This window comes from Lethenteron reissneri, chromosome 32 (assembly GCF_015708825.2).
Source record: "Lethenteron reissneri isolate LAM-NWPU_2019-01 chromosome 32, ASM1570882v1, whole genome shotgun sequence".
Taxonomy (NCBI): domain Eukaryota; kingdom Metazoa; phylum Chordata; class Hyperoartia; order Petromyzontiformes; family Petromyzontidae; genus Lethenteron; species Lethenteron reissneri.
In genome coordinates this window covers 8,071,616-8,087,750 of record NC_083810.1, presented here as the reverse complement: position 1 = coordinate 8,087,750, position 16,135 = coordinate 8,071,616, and the positions used below count along the sequence as shown (strand labels likewise).

General features: G+C 53.7%; 1 protein-coding gene across 4 annotated transcripts in view; it reads right to left on the bottom strand.

Annotated features, from left to right (window-relative positions):
- Positions 1-16,135, bottom strand: part of TBC1D4 (TBC1 domain family member 4) — an 82,958-nt gene that overhangs the window by 31,837 nt on the left and 34,986 nt on the right. For 3 of the 4 annotated variants that reach the window (XM_061563838.1, XM_061563839.1, XM_061563840.1), the window contains exons 3-8: positions 9,551-10,699; positions 7,447-7,536; positions 5,579-5,683; positions 3,998-4,130; positions 2,128-2,333; positions 1,077-1,196 (exon numbers count right to left, since the gene is read on the bottom strand). In XM_061563838.1, coding sequence (XP_061419822.1) covers positions 1,077-1,196; positions 2,128-2,333; positions 3,998-4,130; positions 5,579-5,683; positions 7,447-7,536; positions 9,551-10,699 — 1,803 coding nt within the window. The remainder of the gene's footprint in view (positions 1-1,076; positions 1,197-2,127; positions 2,334-3,997; positions 4,131-5,578; positions 5,684-7,446; positions 7,537-9,550; positions 10,700-16,135) is intronic. The other variant, XM_061563841.1, reaches the window with a different exon arrangement.

Genomic DNA, 16,135 nt, shown 5'->3' with positions numbered 1-16,135 from the left:
GATCCTTTCTATTAATAAACACAAGAGGGGTAGGGCAAGTGGGGGCGGGAGGGGTAGTGGTGGGGGACTCCACTGTGAAGCAGACAAGGCGTAGTATTTTACGATTAATACGACACCACTGCAGTACTAACCGGGGTGGCCTACTAGAGCTGAACCGTGAAACTCTCCTTCCACTGGGGCCGTGCCACAGCCCCCCCACCCCACCCCCCTATTTCACTGCTGCTTTATAGTTATTGCTTTATAGTCAATGCGTTGTTATTTTGCACAGTGATGGGACCATTCGTTTTCCCAATCAAATGCGCAGGGAAACTGGCAGGCGCAGCGGCGCAGGAGATACGCGAGGGTGGTGCACGCTGGGGAGCCAGATAAGACTAGGGGGGTGGGGGCTGGGGGCTGGGGGGTGGGGGCTGGCGGGGGTGGGGTCAAGTTCAAGTGCGCATTAGCAAGCGCGCGCACGCGCGAGAATGCCAGCAGTTGCGTTACAACGTGGGGCGTATCTCGGCCCCGTTCCGTGATGTATATTCCAGAGATATTGTTGTTATGTTTTTTTACGCGCCTCCTATTCATGGGGCTTATCAGTCATATGCTACGCAAACAGAACACAGTAATGACGCGGGAGTTATCTCGACGTAGATCGAAATGGATCCCTCTGTGTAGTCGTGCAAACGTGCGGTTGCAATAATAATATTGACAACGATAAAAATGAGGATTGTAATGACAATTTGCGATGATGATCCAATCCCAAATCAATTTCAAAGTCACCCTCGTTAACGTCTTCCAAGGCACTCTCTCCCTTGACTAGCGCTCTCCTCCCTCTCGTCTCACTCTAATCCCCCATCCCCTCCTGAGAGGAAACTGAAGAACTCGGGAAAAAAAAAAACCCCCGTGGAGGCAGAACAGGGGGAAAACCTCCGCTCAGAAAGGTGCCAGAATCGGGAATCGAACCCAGGTGCTCCTTGCCGCGAGGTGCGAGCTTTGCCACCACGCCAGATACCTTGCCGCAAAATCCCGTTTGGTCGCGCCTCCCATGGACAAGCGACGTCCACCACCGCCCCCGTCCCCGCCCCCACACTCACCCTCGAGAAGATGTTCTCCAGGGAGTTGGTGAATGACTTCTTGGCCTTGTTCTTGAGGATGTCCAGCTTGGACTGGCTGGGAGAGGAGCGCAGATCTCCCGTCCCGTGCGTCGGCTGACCCTGAGCGAAGAGATGGGGGTCGGAGGTCGAACGTGAGCGGAGGGGGGAAAAAGACGACCATCAGGGCGCGAGAAATGGCTCCTCGTTGGTGGTAGAGGGGGGAGGGGGGCGCAGCAAAATCCACGGTTGTATGGCGATTCTACGCTCTCCGTCAATCGCCAAACCGCACAGACAAAGCGTGGTCATGGGGAGGCCCCCATCCAGCAGCGGATTGACACGAGGGCTGTGCGTGTGACCGCGATCGAATCGTTTTTGATACGTGTAGTACAGTCTGCGTAAGATTTTAAATCGGTGCACATGACCCGCTTGTGGTGTGCGAATCGGAAACACGGACAACGACGCACGCACCTCCATGCGCAAAGAAGCATGGAGGTGCATTCTGGGGATGTCCACTGAGAGGCGAGAAGAGGAAGACGTGGATTAGAGGCGTCACACGTTACTCGAGCCTTGTACGTGGCAGTTGCTTCGTTACTAAACAACAATATCTTTAACTTGTAAAGCACTGCACAATCGTCGCTCGACATCGAAGACAGCGACTGAGAAACGCGAAGAAGAACCACGGACGAGCGGGAACGCAGCGGCCATGCGGTGAGCCATTGTCAAATTGACCCTTTCCCCACCCCCCCGAGCTCTGCAGTCCTCTATATATTAAGGCGTTATCGACCAAATAATAAAGTGAGAGGAAACCAAAGTCGTCGGAGAAAATTATCATGTGCAAGGGGGAAACACTCTATCCCACCCAGATGGAATAAGTGGAGCTCTGCATCTTTTTTTCTACCGCCTTCTCTCCTGGCGAGCCAGGGGTACGGCAACTTCCCTGACGGCCCCCCCAACGGTAATGGGTTAGGCTGCGCAACATTCGCACGGCGATCCGTCGTACCCTCGCCGCTGCCTCGACAGCGCCGCCAGATCCCTCAGAGCGCCGCCTTACCTGCTGGGGCATGTCGCCCAGGTGCGTGTGCGTCTTCTGCTTGCCCTCGCACACCTGGCGCAGGACGCACATCACCACCTCGTTCTCGTCCTGGTCGCCCGTGGGACGCTGGCGCTGCACTCGCTCAAAGATGTCGGCCTGCTCGTTGTCCGACAGCAGCGCCACGTGCTTCTGGATGACGAGCTTCGCCTTGGGCGGGTACAGCCCTAGCGGCCGCCAGAGGGGTCGGGGGGAGTGGTGGAGGGTTGGGGGAGTTGAGGAGTGGGGTGAGTGGTGGTGTTGGGTGGGGGTCGAGGGGGTGAGAAGGCAGATGAGAGAGGCGGTTGCGATGCGAGCGGGCTGGATGGAGTGTTATTCATATTCTTATGAATCATTGCAGTCACGAAAGCTTCAAATCTAGAAATGGATGGAGTGTTGTTCGGCACAACGTCCGATGTCTTGCTCCGCGTGCTCGGGAAGTTTCTTCAGAAGCCGAGTTTCCTCCACCCACGTTGAAGACTCGGTCGACCAGACTGAAGGCATTCTCACCCGTGCTGCTGGTCACAAAATCACGTTCGCCCATCCACGCACACTCATCCAACCCATCGATCCACCCACTCACCCACCCACTCACTCACCACACTGCAGGCCATCTCACTTCTCTTTCCGCTTCATCCCTTGTCCTGCTCCACTTTGGAATTCCCTCCTCCCATTGCCCCTTGTAGCCCCGAGTTCTTAAAATAACCTTGCTCAAATCGAGAAACGTTTTTTCACTCATCTATTAACATCTTCAAGATCGCTGTTTCATTTCTGGCCGCTTGTGAGTATTTGGGCCTTCGGGCCCTGTGCTCAGCAATCGCGATAAAAAATAATAAACCGCAGAAGACATTGCACGACACCGAGCAATGACGCCACCAACCTGGATCGCACGGCGGTGTTCGATTGTCGTGCTGCCGTCATCACACCAATATCAAGCAACACCTCGCCATTTGCCACGAAGTGACGGTGATGTCACCACGGTGCCTGTGCCAGGACCTGGTGTCAAAAGTTCGCTGACAGGAGGTCATGGGGCAGACCCCAGTGCCATGGGGTTGACTGACTGAGATGACTGGCAGACGCACCAGCTGTGGCCCCTACTGTGCCAAACTGCTGTGTTTCAGCCGCCCGGCACTCCGCTCGTTTTTGTGAGCGTCGCTCCTCTGCCCTCCGTTGTTGTTGGAGGTCGACTGTTTCCAACTGATGAGTAGCGTCCTTCACGTCACTACACTAACATCCCCCTGACCCTCCCTCCCGGAGTATTCGTTCTTTGTGAAGTGACTGTCGACCGGTTAGAGCCCATGTCAACTTCGCTACAATGGAGGTCCCCCGCCTGGTTTACCATTGTGTTTTTATTTGACCAGGTAAGGCCCCACTGAGCTATGTAACTCTTTTCAGAAGCGGCCTGGCCACAAATGATAGCTCAACGAAGTGGCCTATCATCATGTGGAAATGTATAGCAGCCAAATACTCTCAACGCAGGGTTCTAAATGTGGAGGGAAAAACTGGTGGACCCCGAGAAAAATCCATGCAACTAAATATACAGAAATAATCAGGGTCGGGATCGAACACGCAACCTCCTGTATACCAGGCGAGGTAGTTAACATCTCGCCACTGTGGCGAGATGTTAACTACCTCGCTTGGTATACATTATACAGCACCTACACCGCGACCTACAACCCAAACGGAACTATCCTTGAATCTTACGAACCTCGTTCAACTCAAGAAACGCGTTACACTCGTATGATGTTTGGAGTTTCGGGGGCCTTGCTTCTGCGCTCAGCAAACCCTGATGGAGAAAATGAACAAATAAAACACTCGGCAATGAGTGTCGCGGATCTCTGTGCACGCTTACCCTCGATCCTCTCGCACAGCTTGTGCAGGTAGTGCATGGGGCAGGCCTCGCAGAGCTGCACGGGCGTCTTGGCGTTCTGCAGGCTCGCCGCCGTGTGGAAGGCCTGCTTCAGCGTTAGCATGATCTCGTCCACCTGGAGACCCACGCGGACAACCGCGGTGAGGGGAGGGAGGGGAAAGCCGCTTAGATAATTAGTAAAACTTGTTATGCTGCGCCGCTGCTACCACGCGGTATCGACTAAACAATAAAAAGTAAACCATTTTTTATTTTACCAGGTAAGGCCCACTGAGCTATATAGCTCTTTTTCAGAAGCGACCTGGTCACAAATGATAGCTCAACGAAGTGGCCACATTATCATGTGGAAATTTATAGCAGCCAAATAATATAAACGCATGTTTCTAAATGCGGAGGAAAAACAGGAGGACCCGGAGAAGATCCATGCGACCACGGGGAGAGAGACATGCAAACTCCAAATATGCAGGCGTCAGGTTCGGGATCAAACCCACGACCTCCTGCATATCATGCAAGGTAGCTAACATCAAGCCACCGTGAACCAGCGCCATATCCCCCCCCCCCCACCCTCAAGCTCTGCAGTCCTCAACACATTAAGATGTTAACGGCCAATTGTTTTGTGTTTACACATGTGGAAACTAGAGCATCTGCAGAAAACACACGTGTGCGATGTGGCAACACTATCTCGGACAAACAGACGTTTTTCAGTACCGCCTTCTCGCCAGGATAAGGCCCAACTCCTTGACGCCCGCGGGAAGGGAGTTTCACAACGTTTGTGCGATCCACTAACTGTCGCCTCGACAGTGTTGGATTACAGGCCGCGGAGATAGCGACCACCGCCACCCGGATAAATTATCGTTTGGTACTCTCCCAAACCCACCTACTCCACCCGATCTCCATCTACGTTCACCACCACCATCGTCGTCATCACCATCATTAACATTGTCGTCTTGTTGGACACGGTGGCATACATCTGCAAACCAGGTCGACACTCCTCCCCGACTTCACCGACCCGCACTGGCCAGCGTGGTGAAGTATGGTCACATAACTCTCACAGCCAGAGCGGTGTGGTGGGAGGTCGTCATCCAGCAGTGCATTGACGAACGGGCTGTATCGAGTACGTACGTCATAAGCCACAGGCAGAACCGTGTGACTGTCAGGCAGCTCTCGGGAGGCGGGAGAGAGTGTGGAACACAATCATGGGCTGTAGAGGGCAGCAGAGTGTAAGGGCAGCAGGCCAAGGCGATAACACAAGGTGGCCCAAAAGTTTTGTGACTGGAAATAGAAATAGGGGTTTGGGCTACTAGGGCAAGGGTTAGGGGCTGGGACGATTGGTGCTGGTGAAAGCTATGGCTACTAGGGTTGCTGTTAGAGGCTAGGACGATAAGGGCTGGGGCTAGAGTTACTAGGGATAGGATCTATGGGATCTGGGTTAGGCCTACCAGGGCTGGGAGTTAGGGTTACGGGGTGGGACTTCAATGCCTAGGGCTATTGAATCAGGGCTAGGACGACGAGACAAAGGCTGGAGGCGAGGTGCGAGAGTCACAAGGGTTAGAGAGCAGCACTGACCAGGGCCTCGCTGGCGCACTGGAAGACGTAGCACACGTAGTGCGTGACACCAGGCTCAGCACTCTCGCGACAGATGAAGCCAAAGTGATCGACATGTTTGATGCCCTGTGGGGGGGAGCAGCAGGGAGGGGGGCACATCACACACAGCGGACAACACAGGAAGGAGGACACGCATCAGAGACACGCGTATAAACAAAAATAAAAACACATGCACAAGCACACACATAAGAACAAGCAGATGCACACACTCATGCACAGAGATAGATGTACAAACACAAATGCACGTGCAAAGACAGATTAACAAATGTGGCATACACACCAACACGCATTCACACGGATGTACAAATGCAAAGACCACCCATATAGCCTTAACAGACTGTTGGGGCAAGTGCTGTTAGCGAGCAACTATACAACACAAAATAAAGTGGGTGGATAACACCACGCCTGGTCGCCTTTGTCTCCCCAGTACTGACGTTTTCACAAAGACAAAGATCCCCTGGAAAGCCTTAACAGACTGTAGGGGCAAGTGCAGTTAGCGAGCACCTATGAAGGCCGGAACGGTACACGTTTACATACACACCACACCAGACACACAAACCCACACACAGCGCACACGCGCACAGCACACACACACACGGCATCGTCACCAACCCCTCCAGTCATTCATTATTCACGCCGCAACTTTCCGCAGGATTTTGTGACAAAGCGCGCGCCCCCATTACTAATCTCACCGCTCGCGCTTTTGGGATTTGGCGGCGCCATAGGGGCGCCAGAGGTAGCCTGCGAGCAGCTGTCACACGGGCCGAGTCGGAATGTCTCCACGGGGGAAAACGCGCAACGGTGGCGCTGAAGCAGGAGGGGGCCCCGTCCATTTAGGCGAACTAGGCGGTCGCCCCGAGGGCGCGTCAAGTTAAGTGGAGTGCCAAATTCGTGGCAGAGTCATGGATGATTTTGGATTTGTGATGGTACAAATTTTTATTAACATTTTTCATGCATTTTTATCTGAAATCAAATTGACGTATCGTTTAGTTGTAGTGTACACATCTATTCTTTACATTTCGTGTCTCCATTTTATCTAATCTCAGAAACATCGGTTGGCCAGACAGACGCACGGACAAACCGAATAATCATACGCTTAAAAAACATTAAATGGAAAATGTGGGCAAAATGTTTTCCAAGTTTATTAAAAACGTCAGCCTAGATCGGTCCTTTGGGTTTGGGGGCGCCGATTGCGTCGTTCGGCCTAGGGCGCCAGTTGGGCTGGCGGCTAGTCTAGGACCGCCCCTGCGCTGAAGCTAAACTACCCTAAGGCCATGGTGGAAATTCCACATTCCAAAGGCAGGTTCTGTGTGTTGTCTTGGTGTGGTCTGGGACTGTTTTAGGCATTGCTTTGGTGCCTTGCCCAAGCTTGGGAATTGGTGTACATATGCAATTTTAACTCATATACTTTACTTATTTTACGTATTTATTTTTAGTGATTTGCTTACCTTTCCTATACACTGTACTCCTATTGTGTTCTTGTACTGTTTGTTGTCGTAACCTTCTAACACGCCCATACTGGACATCTGTGAGAAAGTGCTTTGCGGCTCATCGGATTTCTCCGGTATAAATAAAGACTCGGATTCCGATCAGTACTCTACACCCCACAAGACAACTCGTGACATTTCTCGTAGGCTTTCAAGACACAGTTGATGAGCGCCATGCCCAAGGCCCGAGGGACAGAGCGGGCAGCAGCGAGACAGGCGACAGCCGTGAGCGCAAATCGCGCCAGCGTCGAGGGGGCGCCGGGCGCGCGTGGAACAGATGCATGGCGCGCTTGCGCAGATTGGGGGCGAGCGGAGAAGGAGCGGAGGAGTAGCGGCAGAAACCTGGGAGCAGGATGAGATGTCCTTGAAGTTCTTCTCAATGGCCACGGTTTTGGTGTCCGGGCTGATGAGGTTGATCTCAAAGCGCCCGACCTACGCGCGACGATCCACCAAAGCACCACGACCACAACCATCACCACCGCAGCAAGTCATAATAATAATAACAACAGGAGTTAACATCATTACAATCATGATGATCAGATTACTACGCAGCATAATCATTCACAGTTCCAAGTTGCCCATCAATTCCATGATACGGGCAACCGCTCAAAGTAAAATCTATGAGCCGGGGACACAACAATCGTCCGACGTCGTGTTGCTGAAGCCGCGCCAAGGTGTTGCATAACGTTACCGTCGTTATCGTTACGTAACTACGAGGCGTCTTTGCACAACTGGTATCAACCAGGTGCACCTTGCAAAGGGTAACCTTGGTTCTCATTCCGGACTCGCCTGATTAAATACAGAAAAGGCAACGCTAATTTCCGCTTGCTGCCATCAAATATGGATGACAAAAACAAAAACCCACCTGACTCTTGGAGACGGACGAGCGGATCTGAGACACGGGGCCATCATGGCTGTGTCGGAGGCACTGAGAGCCAGCAGCAGGATGGTGGTGGGGATGGTCCATTAAGAATCACGTATGTGCGTGTGTCAAACCATTATTGTTTTTATGTAATATTGTGTTAGGGCGCTGTTTTCGACCTCTTCTGCAATGCGGTTACTTTTTATCCGATTTCTATTTGCTTCATCGATGTACTTGTGTTCTTGTGCAGACCTGCAGATTGCCCTGGTTCGCCACTGGTTAAGCAAAACAAACCTGAATCTTGAAACTACATCAAGACCCTTCCAATATGCCACTCGCCTCCCCCGTGTGTTTTGCAGAATGGGACACATCCGACAGAACATCCGGCGGGGAGAAAGAGCGATGATTGTTACATCGCTGGATCGTGAGAAATGGCAGCGGCTTTGGGAGACATTTATCCAGGAGTGGATTGACCACAGCCGGTTACGCTGATAATGTATGAACGTCAGCATCTCTAAGGCCTCTCTATTCATGCGCTATGAAGAAGGGCCTTTGCCTGAGTTTTATTGACGAATATCTTCGGTTTTTGTTGTTCATTGTGTTCTTGCACCACTGCCATTGCAGTTAACAACAGGATCACCAGATAATGGTTTAAGGTACGAGGAAAAGCCTGACATTTTGACTTTGGAGCTCAGCTAATCTAAGGACCTGCCCTCGTGTGAAACCGGAGGCAGGGGTTGGGTAGATGTTGGGGTCAGGTGTCATGGTCAAGTTTTGCAGAGGCTACCGCGAGAGAGATGCTATAGAACGAAGGGGCTCACTGTCTGCCCCCCTTCCCCCACCCACCCGCCACGCCACTCTCGTTTCATGTCCGCAGGCTTTGATGTTTCTGATCCGCACAGAGCACTAGGGTGTTTGCGAGTCAAATATCACAATCACCAAGCTATAAACTTGGAAAGAAGCAGTGAAATTGATGATCTCAGCCCAGTTACCGATGACTGCACAAACCCCCCCCCCCTCCACCACCATCAGATTAAACTTGGTTCCGCATTTAATTTGGCCAAATTCCAGCGCTGAGATTTAAAATACTGGTTTGGCAATCACGTGTCAAACCTTAACTTTCATGTGGCAGGGCGAGTGGTGAGAGCGCTGCTCTCTTACTGTGTGGCCCACTGGTCACTTGTAGGGATCTTGGAGGTAGCTCTGTGATGGCTACTTCCACGGGCCGTTCTCTGCGAGCGATCCGAATGGATTCTCGGTTTCGTGATGATGCGACGTCCAACAGTACAAATCGAAATAAAAATGAGGAAAAAAAATGCAAAAAAAAGACCGTGTCACTGCTGGGTGGCCCGCACCACACCCGGCTACCTTTGTCTCCACCAGTGGCGATGTTTACACACTGCACAAGACACTCATTTGAAGCTACGTAGATCTTGGGGAGGGGCCCAGGACCGGTTCAGATAATCGTCACCGGCGTTGGCCGTGAGCGAGAATCGAACGCGGGTCGCCGGGTTCATAGCGCAGCATGCACTCACCGCTCCCCACGCACTCAAGCACACTCTGCACTCCTCCAACCCCACTCGCCTGGAAAAGCATGGTGCGGTTCTTGTCTGCGTCTGACGGTTGCACCAGGCTCGGCGCGCTCGCGTGCCGCCTCCTCTGCCTGCCGGTGCGGCATGCCGAAGCGCCGGCACCGGCGCCGCCGCTCGCCTGTGCCGGCTTCCTCTGCAGGCTGCCCGCCGCGCTGTAGCACCGCCCTCGGAAATCTGGCACGCCTTCCAGATCGACGCTGCTGCCACCGCCGTCGTTGGTGTTACCGCCGCCGTTACCACCGACGTAGGAGAAGCTCCCGCTCCGCCCGCTCGTCGGCGCCACGGCGGCGAACACTCCGACGCCGAGGGGGTCCGAGTCGAACGCCAGTGAGTCGCAGGTGGCCAAGGCTGACAAGCCGCTTGCCGCCTTGCCTCCATTACCACCGGCGTTGTCGTTGCATGCCGACCGCCTGGCCGAGATGACGATGCCTTCATCCGGGACGAGGTCGTCGTCCTCCTCCTCCTCCTCGGACGTCTTGGCGCACCGCCCGTCGGCGCCGGCGGCGGCGGCGGAGGCAGCGGGCGGGGAGGAGGAGGACGAGCTGAGGGACAAGCGAGACTCGGACAGCAACGCTGATGACGGCGCAGTGGCGGCGGCGGCGGCGGAGACCGTTGGAGTGGCCGGCGGCACGAGCGGCGCCGGCTCTCCGATGTCACCGATGAGATCCTGCGACCCGGGGCCGTCGGCGCAGTCGGCGCCCTGCGACGAGCGCCGCGAATCGCCGCCGCCGGCAATGAAACTGGGGCCGTCCGAAGCCGGCGCCGGGCTGCCATTGCTCTCGCCGTCACCGCTGCCGCCATCGAGGCAGCGCAGGCGTGAGCGCGTCGACTCAAGGAGGCTGAACTTGGCGATGCAGTCGTCCACGAGTGTGGGCGGGGCCTTCTTGTGTGCGACGCTCACCCTGCCGCGGTACAGCACCTCGAACTTGTGCGCGTTGCAGAAGGCGTCCTGGGCTCCCCCCACACCGCCCACGCCGGATGATGGCACCACCGCCGTCGCCGGCGCCGCCGGTGGAGCCTCGGAGCTGCCCCCCGGCGCTGCCGCTGCCGCTACCCCTGCTGGCTGCCCAGGCTTGCCACGGCCCTCTTCTTTGATGGCCGCCTTTCCCACTTGACGGATGCAGCTGATCACTTCTTGGACCTGGAGGAGGTAAAAATGGGAAAAAGAGTAAAGGCGCAGCTCCTGCAATTGCTTACTCATGTAACTGTTGGCGAACAGGGCCTCCCCGCTAGAGGGCAGCTCTAGAGAGCCCCGCAAGAGGGAATTTGGCCTACTCTTCCACGCCGGCTAGACATCCTGGTAGAGGTGGGAGTACTAAGACTCCACCCCACCATGTGCGGGCCTGTCGATCGACTGATTGTGGTGTTACACATTCGTACGACTGGGTGGACAAAGGCGGAGGGGGATTGGAAAAACTTTCACCATCGTTTCAACTGCAGTGCCGGGAGAGTGCAGTGTTGCTGACCGTTATGCAACGGCAGCATCTTGAAGGGGACACAGGAAGAAAAAGGTGGGGGGGGGGGGGGGCAAGGGTCAAACTCAATTAGAGTCTCTTGTCAATCAGCCGCGGTCAGGTGGATCTGTGGTAGAGAGTGCCGCTTGCAATCGGAAGGTCAAGAGTTCAAATCCTGGCTGGGGGAGAGGGGGGTTAGAATGCGACTCGGCCCATCATCCTTCCCTCCGGGGTTGATAAAATATAGCACCACTCTCTGGGGGACGTCAAGAGTGGTTGTCCTACGGGAGACTCACCCCCGTCATAGAAATGTGGAATTTCCACCACTGGCCCTGCAGGGCTGTAAACTGCAGATGACCATCAATGCCTCATTCAGTGCTCACTTGAGCAGGAAATCAGCGTTGACTCTTACAGATGCATTATTGTTGCTGTTAAAGCCACCGGGCAACCACTTAGCAATTGTGCTACTTAATCGTGAAAGAAAATACATTTTCAACAACTTAATTTGCCACAATCTCACAACTTCAATTACTTTGGGTGTGCCCCGAGGCAGCCTTTGCCACCCCACTCTTGATCTTGGCCTAGGGCAGCCCCACAAACCAATTTCCACTTTTGCTGCCAAATGCACAAGTACAACGACTGAGAGGCAAGTGCTGTAAGCGAGCACCTATTAAGGCTGGCACAGCCTAGGGGTGGGGGGGGGCAACACTATTGCCCAGCTGCCTTTGTATCTACAGTGCACAAAGACCCACCCCCGTATAGCCTTAATAGACTGTTGCGGGAAGTTCTGTTAGCGAGCATCTCTGAAAGTCATACACACACACAGAAACTAACCAACACACACAATCACTCGCCTACACACATAAAAAGAGAATAAAACACTTCAAACACACACACACGTACACAAAACACACACACCCACAACTCCACTCATAACTCAACGAGCACTCAAACACAAAATGCTCGGAAGCTGAAGCTGCGTTCAGGAAAGGGCTAAACACACAAAGACACAGAAAGTTTTCCACGAAAAACTAAACTTGACTCGACTCACCCGGTTTTCACACCGATACCACCACAACACTCATGCTTACACCGCCCCATTGCTCACAATCGCACCGCCCCGACTCCGCTCACACTCACACTCAGTGGCGGTATGGTGTGTGTGTGCGTACATGTGTACGTGGGTGTGATCTTAGTGTTCGTTTTGACTATATGGGTGTGTGCATGGCACACGGGGGGGGGGGGGGTCCTGATAATGAGTGGGAGTGTGGGGTGCGCGTGTAAGGTCATATGTGACATGCGGGTATGTGCTAATAATGAGTGGGGGGGTTATGTTGTGGCACGAGGGGGGGGGGTGTGTTCAAGGGTGGGCGGGCATGCTGATAATGTGAGGTGTGTGTTGTGCACGGCTGTGTGCATGCCATAGGTGTGTGTGTCACAAGTGTGTGCGCGTGTCTCACAAGGGTGTGTGCTGATAATGCCGTTGTCGTAGAGTAAGGTGGGGTGTGTGTGCGGTCAATACCAGTGACGATTATTTCAACCAGTCCTGGGCCTCCCCTAGGTCGACTCAAACGGAGTACCTGGTGCAATGTATAAACACGGCCACGATAGAGAGACAAAGGTGGCCGGGCTTGGTGTTGGCCAACCACCCCCTCGTGAGCCGTGCCGGCCTGCATAGGTGCTCATTAAGAGTACTTGCCCCAACAGTCTGCTGAGGCTATGTGGGGGTTCTTTGTCTTTGATAAAGGGGCCAAGGCTGTGTTGTGGAGGGGTATGCGTTATGGTGTGAGGGTGTCGGTGGTACCGCAAAAGTGTGTTGGGATGTTACCATGACCCCCGTGAGGCCTTTAACAGGCTGCTGGGGCAAGTTCTGTTAGAGGGCACCTATTAAGGCAAGAACTGCTACAAGCAAGCCACATTTGCAAACACACAACGCACACGCACAGAGAGGAAGAGAGATGTCAAGAATTTGGTGCATGTGCACCCATCAGTCTGTTAAGCAAAGACTATTATTATTAATTATTATACTCGTTGATGTAGGAAAGCATCGGTGAGTCTTGAGACCCTCTTCTCGGAGGGCCCTGCCAAGTTTTCACAGCAGGTGGTGATGTTGCCATGTGTTGCCCGAATTCAGTAATTTCGTAGGAAGTTTGTCAGCACTGAGACGTTTGGCCAATACTGGTTAAATGTTTCATGTTATTTTTGGCTATGGTAGGAAACTGAAGAACCCAGAGGATACAGAAGCAGAACAGGAGGAGAGCATTCTAACTCCACCACAGTCAAGAATCTAACTCGGGGCATTTGTGCTGTGCGAGGCACGGGTGTGACCCGGAGTTCGATTTCAACTCACGGCCAAACACCAGTGATGAATATTTGAACCTGTTTTGTGCCTCCTCTAGGTCGACTAAGCCTTAACAGGAGTACCTGGTACGGTGTGTAAACGACCACAGTGGGGGAGACACACATCCCCTTCGTGTGCCGTGTCGGCCTTCGCTCGATGCTCCTCCTCGCTAACAGCACTTGCCCCAACAGCACGCCAGAGGCTACACGGGGGATCTTTGTCTCTAAAGTATGCGAGAACTGGCACGCACGTGCGTCCACTCACACGGACGTGTGTGTGTACGTTCGCACTAGCGTGCACACACGCGTCTTATTTCACACGGGCGCTGGCGTGGGGACGCTAAGAGGAGGCCTGCGCTCCAAGAACCAATCGCAGTTGGCGGTGGGGGTGGAGAGCATTACATAACGTGGCAGCACCCTCACCCAGGGGACACGCACATGCGGAAATTCCGAAGGCTGCGAGTTCACTGCCACGTTCAAGACCCCGGCGAAAGAACGGCCCTGCTGATCCGATGACACACTGGGGAGGTGCGCTCTCAACAACCGTGTCCCACCAGCAACGGCAGCAGCAGCAGTGACAACAGCAACACGTGGAGCAACAAGAAGCAGGTGTGGGGGGGTGTCTCACCCCCCCCCCATAAATGGAACTATCAGAGGACTCCTCCAAAACAAACCGCAAATGCACAGCGAGGTGCAAACCGATGAGGCGCGCGTGTCGCCGACGACTGCCCTAACAGGACCACGCTCTGCATTCTGGGGGAACGAGCAAACCTCGCCACTCAGCTACCACCCCCCCCCCTGGATGCTGCCATGGAGGTGGCCGACAGCATCAAGCACTTGATTGTAATCCTCGTGGCCACGTGAGAAAAAACAAGGAGACGACCACCACGTTCATCAACATCGACGCTGCGGAAAAAAAAAGTTAACCGCTGCTTAAAATAGAATTTCTCTTGAGTTTTGTCCCCCCCCCCCCCCCCCCCCCCAGTTTATTTAAGCTCTTCAATTGGCAAGTATCCATTCAGAAATCTCTCACAGCAACGCATTGCCAGGGCAGCCGCGGGTGGAGAGATTTCGGTGTGGACGCTTCTCCCATGAACACGCTGAACAGCGTTCTCCCGTTCAGTACCGCGAGAGTCAACTGACGATTTGAGGAATCGCGACTTGTCGCTGCCTCCATCTCTCTCTCTCTCACGAATAGCAACGCCCGGGCGCGACCGCAGATCCGGTTTACACACGGACGGAGCGAGCAAACGCATTGTGGTCGGAACGCATTCCAGCATCGCGAATACCACCACCACCACCGCAGCCGCCGCTACTCCCCACAAAGACAAAGATCCCCGTATAGCCTCAACAGACTGTTGGGGCAAGTGCTGTTAGCGAGCACCTATGAAGGCCGGAACGGCACACGAGGGGGTGAGTGGCCAGCACCACGCCCGGCCGCCTTTGTCTCCCAAGTGCCAATGTTTACCCACCGCACTAGGTACTCATTTGAGACGACTTAGGGGAGAGCCCAGGACCGGTTCAGATAATCGTCGCTGGTGTTGGCCGTGAGCGGGAATTGAACTCGGGTCGCCGGGTTCGTACTGCTCCCCACACACACACCAAGGCAACCCAACCCGCTGCGTGGTATATCTCGCTTCAAGTAAACAGGGGGAAGCGCGTACGTACGGGGAAGGGAGAGAGAGAGATAGAGAGGGAGCCAGCCACTCGATAGATTATCATTCGGCTGTCAAATTTGTATTTCGAATTCTGCTGTTAATTGTTTTGCCCGAGGCTCAACAATAGGGGAACAGCTTCTCTCAAAACATCAAACCGCAAGTGCAACAACATCCGTGCTGGTCTCCAGGACCAGTCGCACGCTCGGGTATCGTACCGACACAGCAGCAGTAGCACTAGAGGCATCTCTGGTCACCGAAGACAATGGTGACAACAATAACGACAAGAAGATAGGCATGATGTCCGACGTTTCGCTGTACGTGCTGGGAGCTTCTCGCGGAGCTGGTTTTTTCCGCGTCACTCCGACAGCTCTCTAAGAATCTCCCGGCTCGTGCGGCCAAATGTTGGAACGACGTGTGGCGCAGCCGGAAAACTCGTTGGAGAGCCGTGTGGCACACAAATGCGAGGTCGCGCGCGGCCGCTCATCGTGTGGCCGGCTGAGAACGCCCCACTCGTTCGCAAAGATGTATCCACGACAGTGATTTACTGATTAAATAGTAAAAAAAACCGCGAGCTCGTGATTGTTGCCAACGGATCGTGCATTCAAGAGGAGACCACAGGTGACCTCCGCACTTACGACCTAATCGGTTCCTGGACGTCGGTCGTAAGCCGAATCCTGATTTCCCATAGGGCGAAATGTTATGCAATGGGGTTCCGTTCCTGGAAACCCATTACATACCATAAAAATACCAAAATCGACCACGAAAATAAATGCAAATAACCCTACCAAACATTTACTGTAACTTAAGAGAACCTCTTCTTGGTTCTTTCAGTAAAGTCACGAAGAATGGAAATAATAAAATAATAAAAATAAAACATAATAAAATAATTCTCACGACGTTTCGGACGCTGTCTCCCCGACAGACCTGGTCTTCACCTGAGGACGGCTGCTTGCGTTGTGGCCGAAACGTCGTGAGAATTATTTTTATTATTTTATTATTTCCATTCTACGTGACTTTACCGAAAGAACCAAGAAGATGAATCCCTGCAGTCACGAAAGCTTTAAATCGAAATTTGAGAGAACCTTTAAAAACTTCCCCTCCACATTAAGCAAGCACCCTCCCTGT